We start from the raw sequence: 13,233 nt of genomic DNA on the forward strand, positions 1-13,233 counted from the left end.
GTCAAACATTTCAGGTAGCCTTCCACAAGCTTCCCACAATAAGTTGGGTGCATTTTGGCCCATTCCTCCTGACAGAGCTGGTGTAACTGAGTCAGGATTGTAGGCCTCCTTGCTCGCACACACTTTTTCAGTTCTGCCCACAAATTTTCTATAGGATTGAGGTCAGATCTTTGTCTTGGCCACTCCAATACCTTGACTTTGTTGTCCTTATTAAGCCATTTTGCCACAACTTTGGAAGTATGCTTGGGGTCATTGTCCATTTGGAAGACCCATTTGCGACCAAGCTTTAACTTCCTGACTGATGTCTCATCAGACCAGAGGACATTTCTCCAAAAAGTATGATCTTTGTCCCCATGTGCAGTTGCTTGCAAATCATAGTCTGACTTTTTTTGGTCGGTTTTGGAGCAGTGGCTTATTCCTTGATGAGTGGCCTTTCAGGTTATGTCGATATAGGACTCGTTTTTTTCTGTGGATATAGATACTTTTGTACCTCTTTCCTCCAGCATCTTCACAAGGTCCTTTGTTGTTGTTCTAGGATTGTTTTGTACTTTTTGCACCAAAGTACGTTGATCTCTAAGAGACAGAACGCGCCTCCTTCCTGAACGGTATGACGGCTGCATGGTCCCATGGTGTTTATACTTGCATACTATTGTTTGTACAGATGAACGTGGTCCCTTCAGGCGTTTGGAAATTGCTCCCAAGGATGAACCAGACTTATGGAGGTCTACAAAAATCTCTATATATATATGTGTATATATATTTGTATACCTTTATTGAACAATTGATAACAGGCTATATTTCCTCCATAAACATATTCTTTGATGAACATGATTGTTTTTGTACCATCATCTTAGGCGTTTTGTAGGCCATATTACCTCACAAACTGCACCACCTGCACACCATCCAGTACTTCCAGGAGTCCAAACAAATGTTTATTTGTAATTTGCTTATGCATCTATCTGAGTTAAGTACTGGTCTGTGCTGTGACTAAAAATTACTCTCAGAATTGCTGCTTTAATTTTCCAATTGACTTGGGATCAAGCATTAATCAACTAGATGGATGATCTCTAACAGGGACCTCTGTCTCGGGTCAATTTCCTCCCTGTGCCATAGTCCTGTTATCAGTCTTCTTGTTGGGAATGATGCAGGGTGATATTACTTATCCGTTAGTGCTTTATTGGTTACTGATGCTTGTAATTAATAAACGCCTCTGACGTCAATGCAGAAGAAATAAGCTGTACACAAAGAAATTAGGTTATATTATCTGATTTTATTTTCCAACCTTTCCTTAGTTTGTTACACATACAAATAAAAACAATAAACAGCTTCCAAATGGTTCCCTGCCTATTACTATTTTAGAAGATTATCTGCCCACAAATTATACATTTTTCCTACTGTAGCGGAGACAAAAGACCAGCTTCATCTTATATTTGATGTGACATTTAATTAGCACAATTTGTTAATTAACATTCTTTTTATATAACGTTTCTGTACAGGCAGACAGTGGATCTTTATGGCATAAAATGAGGTAAGAATTATGCAATAGAAATATAAAACAGGGCTAAACTAATTAAAGACTTCAAGATGTCTTTTCCTCTAATAACAACCCTTCCTTCCTATAACCTATCCATCCCTTAACCTGATTTTGAAGACCCACCCTGGTGAGTTGAGAATTGCCCCCCTTAGCCTTTGCCCATACGACCCCATCCCTTATTTCCTTTTCCCAATGCGTGCCATCAGCTCTGCATTGGCAGCAGCCTTGGCTCTCATGTCGTGGTTCTTGGCAAGGTCTATGAGGACACTGAGGATGCTGGTGGGGACATCCAGGGACAGGGTGAAGCGAGACCCTTGCTGGGCTCTCTTGGAGACCTGGGAGGCCGGACGTGGGGCTCTGGTCTGCCGGGGTGTTGGATGGAACTCTGGGGGGAGCAGAGGGCCCAGGATGCCACTGCGGTTTACGAGTTTGACAGCCAACAGGTCTCCCGTGTCTTCTTTTCCCAGCTTGGCACTGGCAGAGTCCGTTCTCTGGCACTGGTTGCACCATGGCAGCAGCAGAGCCAGACACAGACTTAGATGCATTCCTCGCATGGTAAGCACACTTGATCTGAGGGAGGAAAGGCAGAGAGCAAACTTTTTATAGTGAATTCTTTTTAACTTAATTTAACTAGGCAAGTCAATTAAGAACAAATTCTTATTTTCAATGACAGCCTAGGAGCAGTGGGTTAACTGCCTTGTTCAGGGGCAGAATGACAGATGTTTACCTTGTCAGCTCGGGTATTCAATCTTGGAACTTTTGGTTACTAGTCCAACGCTCTAACCACTAGGCTACCTGCCACCCCCAGATTCTTCAAATAGCCAACCTTTGCCTTGATGACAGCTTTGCACACTTTTGGCATTCTCTCAACCAGCTTCATGAGGTAGTCCCTTGGAATGCATTTCAATTAACTGAACAGGTGTGCCTTCTTAAAAGTACATTTGTGGAATTTTCTTTCCATCTTAATGCGTTTGAGCCAATCAGTTGTGTTGTGATAAGGGGGGGGGGGGGATACAGAAGATAGCCCTATTTGGTAAAAGACCAAGTCCATATTATGGCAAGAAGAGCTCAAATAAGCAAAGAGAAACAACAGTCCATCATTACTTTAAGACATGAAGGTCAGTCAATATGGAAAATTTCAAGAACTTTTAAAGTTTCTTCAAGTGCAGTCGCAAAAAAACATCAAGCGCTATGATGAAAATGGCTCTCATGAGGACCGCCGCAGGAATGGGAGACCCAGAGTTACCTCTGCTGCAGAGGAGAAGTTCATTAGAGTTATCAGCCTCAGAGATTTCAGCCCAAATAAAAGCTTCCCAGAGTTCAAGTAACAGACACATCTCAACTTCAACTGTTCAGAAGAGACTGTGAATCAGGCCTTCATGGTTGAATTGCTGCAAAGAAACCACTACTAAAGGACATCAATAAGAAGAAGAGGGCCAAGAAACAAGAGCAATGGACATTAGACCGGTGGAAATTTGAGTCCAAATTTGAGATTTTTGGTTCCAACCACCGTGTCTTTGTGAGACGCGGTGAGGGTGAACGGATGATCTCCGCATGTGTATTTCCCCCCATAGAGCATGGAGGAGGGGGTGTTATGGTGTGGGGGTGCTTTGCTGGTGACACTGTCTGTGATTTATTTCGAATTTAAGGCACACTTAACCAGCATGGCTACCACAGCATTCTGCAGCGATACGCCATCCCATCTGGTTTGCCCTTAGTCCCACTATAATTGTTTTTTCCAACAGGACAATGACCCAACACACCTCCAGGCGGTGTAAAGGCAATTTGACCAAGAGGGAGAGTGATGAAGTGCTGCATCAGATGACCTGGCCTCCACAATCCCCCGACCCCAACCAAATTGAGATGGTTTGGGATGGTTGGAACGCAGAGTGAAGGAAAAGCAGCCAACAAGTGCTCAGCATATGTGGGAACTCCTTCAAGACTGTTGGAAAGGCATTCCAGGTGAAGCTGGTTGAGAGAATGCCAAGCGTATGCAAAGCTGTCATCAAGGCAAAGGATGGGTATTTGAAGAATCTCAAATATAAAACATTTTTTTCATTACTACATGATTCCATTGTGTTATTTCATAGTTTTGACGTCTTCACTATTATTCTGCAATGTAAAAAATAGTAAAAACAAAGAAAACCCTTGAATGTGTTCTAAAACTTTTGACCGGTAGTGTATAAATGTTGCTTTGGTCTTTAAACTCTATTTCAGGCGTACATCTGACCATTCAACATTTGTCCAATTGATAATTAAAGACATTATGGTTCCTTAAAGTTTATTTCACAATCACATTTACTATGAAAGTTGTGGATCATACTTGGAAAGTATAAAACATGTAATCATCAGTAATAAGGCCTTACCCAATGTCACAACTTAGGAGTGGTAAGGTCCCCAAAAGACACTTGTCCTGTTCCTCTTAGATGCAGGGTGGTGGCAAAGTATTTTTCTTCTGGTTCTCTCTGTATCTCTCAGTCAGTCTTTGCCTAGCAAGTAGAGAAGTGACCACTGTAATGCAAGCACAGATGTTCAACTGGACTTCTCTCTCGTTCCTCAAGACTCTTATCGTCCTCCCTCTCTATCGTCCGAGTGTTACTGCACCGTCACATACAGCTCTCCCCTACTCTCTGTTTATCTTGTACATCTCTCCATCCCTTGCCCTCCCCTCTCATCTTGTCTCATTTCCCTTTCTGTCATTGTTTGCTATCACCCTCTTTGTCTAAAAATAACATGATGGTAAGTGCAATTTTGTCTCTGTCTAGATTGGATATTACCCCCATCTTCACTCACAAAGAGATACTAAATACATATTTTCCCATGCTTTAGACATGCTAGATTATTCACATGTATTTTGAGTTTTCTTGATCAGTATGAGAAAAACATAATGCAAAAAACATTAGGTCCACCTGTATCAAGTAACAACACTATGGTTGTGGTTGTAACATCTGGTTCAAATTGGTGTGCAGATCCCTATATCTGATTTTGAAGTTATCATGATTCCCTTTTTGCCTATGTGATTGTCTAATTTTCAGAGTATTTATCATTTATTATATTCAGATCAGATTGACTTCACATGAAGGGCCATTCACCTGTCACGGCACTTTGCCTGCCACTCATGATCATCATGTTGTTGAGTGCTGTGACCGCAAAGCCGTTCTATTGACAGATTCCGTCTGTCAGTCCTGCCAACAGTATACTGTAGGGTGTATGCAACTAGGGTTTCACTGTAGCTGAGTTAATCAATTTATCAATGAGATCAACTGATCAATTACCAATGTCTTCGGTGTGTGTTCAGGACGTGTTGATCCATTTATCATCCTTGTCTTGAACTGCACCAGTACCAATAACACGTGAAGAAGAAAGAGAAGAGAACCAAAAAGGCAGTGGCTGCAAATACGAAGTTTTCATATTGTATTGGAGCAAAAATAATCTGTTTTATGTGATGAGTTAGTCTCATTTTTGTAGTTGCTACCATAGTGTAGCCATTAGCCAGAGTTGCTGAAAAGAAACATTATTACTTTGACTGCCTGTCTGCCTCCTGCTTAGCCATTGTGACGACTAGAAAATAACATTACATGGCTAATTAGACTGTCTTTGTCTTGTTTGTGTGTGATATGCTGCATGTAACTCCCCACTTGAGGTTTGTAATTAGGGTACGAACAACATATAAAATAAAGGTAACTGCCAAAATAATGGAAACGCTTGAGTAAATGAGGGACAAAAACTGTATAGAAAGCAGGTGCTTCCACACTGGTGTGGTTCCTGAGTTAATGAATCAATTAGCATCTCCTCATGCTTAGGGTCATGTATAGAAATGCTGGGCAGGCCATTATTTTGGCTCCACAGCTAAGCCCCCATAGGATGACAATGCCCCCATCCACAGGGCAGGAGTGGTCACTGTATGTTTTGATGAGCATTAAAACAATGTAAAACATACACTATGGCTATCTCAGTCACCAGATCTCAACCCAATTGAAGACTTATGGGAGATTCTGGAGTGGCGCCTGAGACAGTATCTTCCAATAATTCCAGAAAGTCCAGAACCACTCCAAACAAAAAAATAGGGATAGAGAGAAGAGCCGCTGGAGAGAAAGTCCTCAGGAAGAGGGAAAAGGGAAATTAGCTGTCCACCTCGGAAGGAAGAGAGGAAGACAAGCCTCTCACGTTTCCTTTGTGACCTCTAGCCCATCAACCCATTATCCTCATCTGACTAATGATAACCATGGTCTTACTTACACAGCCTGAGCCAAGGGACTGGACCCTGAGGGCCATAGAGTCAGTGACCCCTGTATGGGGGTCATGTACGCATCATACACCGGAGTCAGATAAGTGGAGTCGATACATAAGCTAGCCCCTAGTCTCTGTACCTACAGAAAGGGACAGCCTGAAATAGAGACCACTTTAACCTAATTCTAACACCCAGAAAGAATATCTTGAGTTCCACCAGCAGACCTAGTCATAGATCAGCGGTTCCCCACCTAAATGTAGGCAATTTTATCAGTGACTATAACAGATTAAAGGTGTTCTATTATTATTATTAATATAAACTATAGTATTTGCATTGTAAAAAGGAAGGTCAAATTGCTTACACCGTTAATACTAATACTCCCAACTGTTATTGTTTGAAGAGACAAATTCTTCAAAATAAAACATTTCTAAAATAAATGATGGAGCACCTGTCGAACTGCGGTTGACCACAGATTGAAAACCATGGTCGTAGATAAGAGCATACTTTATGTCGCCCTCATAAGGATGTGAGATTATGTCACAATGTCCATATCATTCAGGAGCAGATTTGTGTGTCCTTACACAGCTCGGGGTTTGACAATGATGCTTTAAATGGGCTTTATTCATGGGTATGCCAAACAAGATAACCCCAATGAGCTGTTTGCCTGCAATTTGTCCACAACTCATCAGTAATGAATTTATTTCTCTGACTAACCATCCAGACATGTTCTGTTCCTGGAGATGACTGATTTGAAGAACATGCTCACAGATTACATGCTGATATTTTTTTGTTTTGTGCATGGAATGGTTAGGTTGCGTTAAAGGTTCATTAAGTCACATTCTTTTAAAGGTCCCCAAAGCACACACATCCCTGGGTCGCTCCTATTTTCAGTTTGCTGCAGCTAGCGACTGGAATGAGACTCAATCATGGACACTGTTACTGATAGTTGTGGCTGCTTTGTGTGATGTATTGTTGTCTCTACCTTCTTGCCCTTTGTGCTGTTGTCTGTGCCCAATAATGTTTGTACCATGTTTTGTGCTGCTACCATGCTATGCTGTCATGTGTTGCTGCCTTGCTATGTTGTTGTCTTAGGTCTCTCGTTACATAGTGTTGTGTTGTCTTTCTTGTTGTGATGTGTGTTTTGTCCTATATTTATATGGTATTTATTTTTCACCCCAATTTCGTGGTATCCAATTGGTAGTAGTTACAGTCTTGTCTCATCGCTGCAACTCCCGTAAGGACTCGGGAGAGGCGAAGGTCGAGAGCCATGTGTCCTCTGAAACACAACCCAACCAAGCCGTTCTGCTTCTTGATACAATGCCCATCCAACCCGGAAGCCAGCCGCACCAATGTGTCGGAGGAAACACCATACACCTGCTATGGTGTCAGCGTGCACTGCGCCCGACCCGCCACAGGAGTCGCTAGTACGCGATGAGACAAGGATATCCCTGCCGGCCAAACCCTCTCTAACCCGGAGGACGCTGGGCCATTTGTGGGCCATTTGTGCGCCGCCCCATGGGCCTCCCGGTCACGGCTGGCTGCGACAGAGCCTGTACTCGAACCCAGAATCTCTAGTGGCACAGCTAACACTGCGATGAAGTGCCTTAGAAAATAGGAGACCCCTATTTTTAATTTTTAATCCTAGGCCCCTGTACCTGCAGGAGGCCTTTTGCCTTTTGGTAGGCCATCATTGTAAATAAGAATTTGTTCTTAACTGACTTGCCTAGTTAAATAAAGGTTCAATTAAATTAAATAAAAATAAAAAGGGTTCAGGTTTGGTTTAGCCATACAGCCAGTCATGTCTGGACAGTGAGAACGGTAGATTTACTGTCTCAGGAGCAGGTAAATCATGGTCCAATAATGTTGACCTATACTATGTACAGTATAAGGAAAAAGGGGATAAGGGAGATACAGTTAGGGAGGGGGAGTTGAAGCACACATAAAGGGAGAGGAGATGAGGTTAAGAGAGCGTGTTTGTGCATCTGCATTTCAGTTTCCTCTTTTGTTTCGCCAGTAGCAATTGGGTAAAAAAACGATTTATACTGCATCAGGGGACATATCAAGGGATGTTGACATAGCCAACAATGGTCCTCTGTAAAGAAGTGTTGAACAACAGAAACATCTCCGGTCCTGACATGTCTCCATCCATCTGATCCTGCCCAAGCTGATGGTATTTGAGTGTTAAGTATACAGTGTATTTGGAAAATATTCAGACCCCTTAGCTTTTTCCACATTGTTACATTACAGCCTTATTCTAAAATGGATTAAATAATATTTTTTCCTCATCAATCTACACACAATACCCCATAATGACATTTATAGAAATAATTTTGTTGAATCCATTTTAGAATAAGCCTGTAACATAACAAAATGTAGAAAAAGTGAAGGGATAATTTCTGAATCATTTCCAAATGCACTGTATATCAGTGGAGGTCGGTGCTGTTTAAAACCTGTTTGGGATAGGGGGCAGTATTTTCACGTTCGGATGAAAAGCGTGCCCAGAGTAAACTGCCTGCTACTCAGGCCCAGAAGCTAATATATGCATATTATTAGTAGATTTGGATAGAAAACACTCTGAAGTTTCTAAACCTGTTTGAATGATGTCTGTGAGTATAACAGAATTCACATGGCAGGCGAAAACCTGAGAAAAATCCAACCAGGAAGTAGGAAATCTGAGGTTTGTAGTTTTTCAAGTAAGTTCCTTTTGAGTATACAGCGCAAATGGGGTCATTTTGCACTTCCTAAGGCTTCAACTAGATGTCAAGTCTTTAGAACCTTGTTTCAGGCTTCTACTGTGAAGGGGGAGTGAATAAGAGCTGTTTGACTAAGGGGTCTGGCAGAATGCCTTGAGCTAAGTCACGCGCGTGGCCGTGAGAGCGAGCTGCTTTCCTTTTAATTTCTAAAGACAAAGGAATTGTCCGGTTGGAATATTATTGAAGATTTATGATAAAAACATCCTAAAGATTGATTCTATACATCGTTTCACATGTTTCTACGAACTGTAATAGAACTGTTTTGACTTTTCGTCTGGACTTTCGTCTGGACTTACCCGTGCCTTGTGAATTTCGATTGGTGAACTAAACGCGCTAACAAAAAGGAGGTATTTGGACATAAAGATGAAATTTATCGAACAAAACAAACATTTATTGTAGAACTGGGATTCCTGGAAGATTCGCCGGATGTTTTCTAGGCACAACATTACTCAACATAACGCGCCAATGTAAACTGAGATTTTTGGATGTAAATATGAACTTTATCGAACAAAACATACATGTATTGTGTAACATGAAGTCCTATGAGTACCATCTGATGAAGATCATCAAAGGTTAGTGATTAATTTTCTCTCTATTTCTGCTTTATGTGACTCTCTTTGGCTGGAAAATGGCTGTATGTTTTTCTGTGACTAGGTGCTGACCTAACATAATCGTATTGTGTGCTTTCACAGTAAAGCCTTTTTGAAATCGGAAACGATGGCTAGATTAACAAGAAGTTAAGTTTTAATTTGGTGTATTGCACTTGTGAATGTGTGTATATTTAAAAAATATATTTTTGAATTTTGCGCTCTGCCATTTCAGCGGATGTTGTCGAGGTGTTCCGCTCGCCTTAAGAAGTTTTTAAGATGAGAGAGGAGGATATCTTTTGTTTATGAACATGGCCTTATTTCTATTATTTAACTTTAATACAGTATATTGGATGACTGTCATTCATATTCCATTCACCCAGCTCAATGTAACATCAATAGATTTAGGCTATTACATGACATTAAAAATGTTCCTATACCCATCATGAGGTTGCTACTGTACAACCTAGCCTACAAATGAAAGTTTCAATGTAGGTGCACAGGTTGAGAGAACACTCTTGCCTGCATCTTGCTGATTTAGGGTGTAATCATTCGTCCAACAGTTTGAAACAAGAGTTTCTATTGGACAAATTCAGGTATGTTTATTCCCGTTTTGTTCCGTTTGCTTCTGTTTAAGAAAAGTTTTTCAACAGAATCTGCAAAATTAATACACCCCTAATTACCACAAACACAGTTCACTTTCATAGCAGCCACATCAATGGCGACCCGTCATTCAGGGCACCTGTTTTGAGCCCCACAAAAAAATCTAAAATAATAATAATATATTATATATATATATATATTCTACAATGTAGAAAATAGTAAACATTTAGAAAAACCCTTGAATGAGTAGGTGTGTTCAAACTTTTGACTGGCACTGTATACATTTTATTATCTATCTCTCGCTTCTCCTTAATTTTTTTGCCTCTAGACCAACTGTAGGTGCTGTTATTGTGAAGTGGAAACGTCTAGGTACAACAACTGCTCAGCAGCGAAGTTGTAGGCCACACAAGTTCAATGAACTGGACCACCGAGTGCTGAATCGCATACCACGTAATAATCGTCTGTCCTATGTTGCAACACTCACTGCCGAGTTCCAAACTGCCTCTGGAAGCAATATCAGCACAATAATTGTTCGTCGGGAGCTTCATGAAATAGTTTTTCATGGCAGAGCAGCCGCACAGAAGCCTAAGATCGCCATGCAAAATGCCAAGCGTTGGCTGGAATGGTGTAAAGCTCGCCTCCATTGGATTCTGGAGCAGTAAAAACTCTGGAGTGATGAATCACGCTTCACCATCTGGCAGTCCAACGGACAAATCTGGGTTTAGCGGATGCCAGGAGAATGTTGCCTGTCCTAATTCATAGTGCTAACTGTAAAGTTTGGTGGAGGAGGAGTAATGGTCTGGGGCTTTTTTTCATGGTTCGGGCTAGGCCCCTTAGTTCCAGTGAAGGGAAATCTTAATGCTACAACATACAATGAATGACATTCTAGACGATTCTGTGCTAACACCTTTGGGATGAATTTCAACGTCAACTGCGAGCCAGGCCTAATCACCCAACATCAGTGCCTGATCTCACTAATGTTCTTGTGGCTGAATGGAAGCAAGTCCCTGCAGCAATGTTCCAACCTCTAGTGGAAAGCCTTCCCAGAAGAGTGGAGGCTGTTATAGCAGCAAAGAGAGGGACCAACTTCATATGCCCATGATTTTGGAATGAGATGTTCAACGAGCAGGTGTCCACATACAAAATGCAAAATGCATAATATAATAACTGAAATCACATTTACATAAGTATTCAGAACCTTTACTCAGTAGTTTGTTGAAGAACATTTTTGCAGCGATTACAGCCTTGAGTCTTCTTGGGTATAGCGCTACAAGCTTGGCACACCTGTATTTGGGGAGTTTCTCCCATTCTTTTCTGCAGATCCTCTCAAGCTCTGGCAGTTTGGATGGGGAGCGTCACTGCACAGCTATTTTCAGGTCTCTCCAGAGCTGTTAGATAGGGTTCAAGTCCAGGCTCTGGCTGGGGCACTCGGACATTCAGAGACTCGTCCCGAAGCTACTCCTGCGGTGTCAGGTTTCCTCCAGATGTGACGCTTGGCATTCAGGCCAAAGAAGTCAATCTTGGTTTCATAAGACCAGAGCAGCTTGTTTCTCATGGTCTGAGAGCCCTTTAGGTGCCTTTTGGCAATCTCCAAACGGGAGGAGTGGCTTCCGTCTAGCCACTCTACCATAAAGGCCTGATTGGTGGAGTGCTGCAGAGGTGGTTGTCCTTCTGGTAGATTCTCCCATCTCCGCAGAGGAACTCTGGAGCTCTGTGACCATCAGGTTCTTGGTAAATTTAATACATTCTAGAATAAGGCTGTAAAGTAACAAAATGTGAAAAAGGCAAAGGGTCTGAATACTTTCCAAAGGCACTGTATGGAGGTAGTTTTGTACCTACCCCCCAAAAAATGTGTGTAAATATATAAACTCAGCAAAATAAATGTCCCTTTTTTAGGACCCGGTCTTTCAAAGATAATTTGTAAAAATCCAAATAACTTCACAGATCTTCATTGGGTTTAAACACTGTTCCCCATGCTTGTCCAATGAACCATAAACAATTAATGAACATCCACCTGTGAAACGGTCATTAAGACACTAACAGCTTACAGACGGTAGGCATTTAAGGTCACAGTTATGAAAACTTAGGACACTAAAGAGGCCTTTCTACTGACTCTGAAAAACACCAAAAGAAAGATGCCCAGGGTCCCTGCTCATCTGCATGAACGTGCCTTAGGCATGCTGCAAGGAGGCATGAGGACTGCAGATGTGGCCAGGGCAATAAATTGCAATGTCCGTCCTGTGAGACGCCTAAGACAGCGCTACAGGGAGACAGGATGGACAGCTGATCGTCCTCGCAGTGGCAGACCACATGTAACAACACTTGCACATGATCGGTACATCCGAACATCACACCTGCGGGACAGGTACAGGATGACAACTGCCCGAGTTACACCAGGAACACACAATCCCTCCATCAGTGCTCAGACTGTCCGCAATAGGCTGAGGGAAGCTGGACTGAGGGCTTGTAAGCCTGTTGTAAGGCAGGTCCTCACCAGACATCACCGGCAACAACAATGCCAATGGGCACAAACCCACCATCGCTGGACCAGACAGGACTGGCAAAAAGTGGTCTTCACTGACGAGTCGCGGTTTGGTCTCACCAGGGATGATGGTCGGATTTGCGTTTATTGCCGAAGGAATGAGCGTTTCACCGAGATCTGTACTATGGAGTGGGATCAATTTTGAAGTGGAGGGTCCGTCATGGTCTGGGGCGGTGTGTCACAGCATCATCGGACTGAGCTTGTCATTGCAGGCAATCTCAACGCTCAACGCTGCCACCAGCCACACTGCTCATTCTGTGTGTGATTTCCTGCAAGACAGGAATGTCAGTGTTCTGCCATGGCCAGCGAAGTACTCGGATCTCACTCCCATTGAGCACGTCTGGGACCTGTTGGATCGGAGGGTGAGGGCTAGGGCCATTCCCCCCAGAAATGTCCGGGAACTTGCAGGTTCCTTGGTGGAAGAGTGGGGTAATATCTCACAGCAAGAACTGGCAAATCTGGTGCAGTCCATGAGATGTTCTGCCGTATTTAATGCAGCTGGTGGCCACACCAGATAGTTACTTTTAACCCCTCCCTCTTTGTTCAGGGACACATTATTCAATTTCTGTTAGTCACATGTCTGTGGAACTTGTTCAGTTTATGTCTGTTGTTGAATCTTATGTTCATACAAATATTTACATGTTAAGTTCGCTGAAAATAAATGCAGTTGAGGACATTTTTACTGAGTTTATATTTCCTGAGCTTTCTTATATCAGTCACTTAAACCTTAATCAAAAAATAAATGGTATTTTCTTTGCAATTCATGTTATTCAATGCGTTTGTGGAATTTGGTTCAAAAGGCCAATTTCAATATTGTATCTAATGTTTTATATATTTTTTACACCAAAAGGGGTTCTAAAATGTAAAATCAAATAGCTAAATGATGCATGGTTTGACAATCTGAAAGCAATTCTGTCAGTTTATAATCCCTTCCCCCCCTTTTAAATGTAATGTTCCAAAGTGGCGCGCATTGGTGGCTTGTA

At 42.1% G+C, this 13,233-nt stretch overlaps 1 protein-coding gene across 1 annotated transcript; it reads right to left on the reverse strand.

The window, feature by feature from the left end:
* Positions 1–1,710: 1,710 nt before the first annotated feature.
* LOC139369867 (urocortin-3-like) lies at positions 1,711–3,977 on the reverse strand. Its single transcript, XM_071109149.1, has 2 exons — positions 3,901–3,977; positions 1,711–2,104 (listed from the first exon to the last, which is right to left on the reverse strand). Exon 2 carries the CDS (start codon positions 2,086–2,088, stop codon positions 1,711–1,713), a length of 378 nt encoding a protein of 125 aa, XP_070965250.1. The 5' UTR covers positions 2,089–2,104; positions 3,901–3,977.
* Positions 3,978–13,233: the final 9,256 nt, after the last annotated feature.

Source organism: Oncorhynchus clarkii, chromosome 17, assembly GCF_045791955.1.
Source record: "Oncorhynchus clarkii lewisi isolate Uvic-CL-2024 chromosome 17, UVic_Ocla_1.0, whole genome shotgun sequence".
In the NCBI taxonomy this organism is placed as follows: Eukaryota; Metazoa; Chordata; class Actinopteri; order Salmoniformes; family Salmonidae; genus Oncorhynchus; species Oncorhynchus clarkii.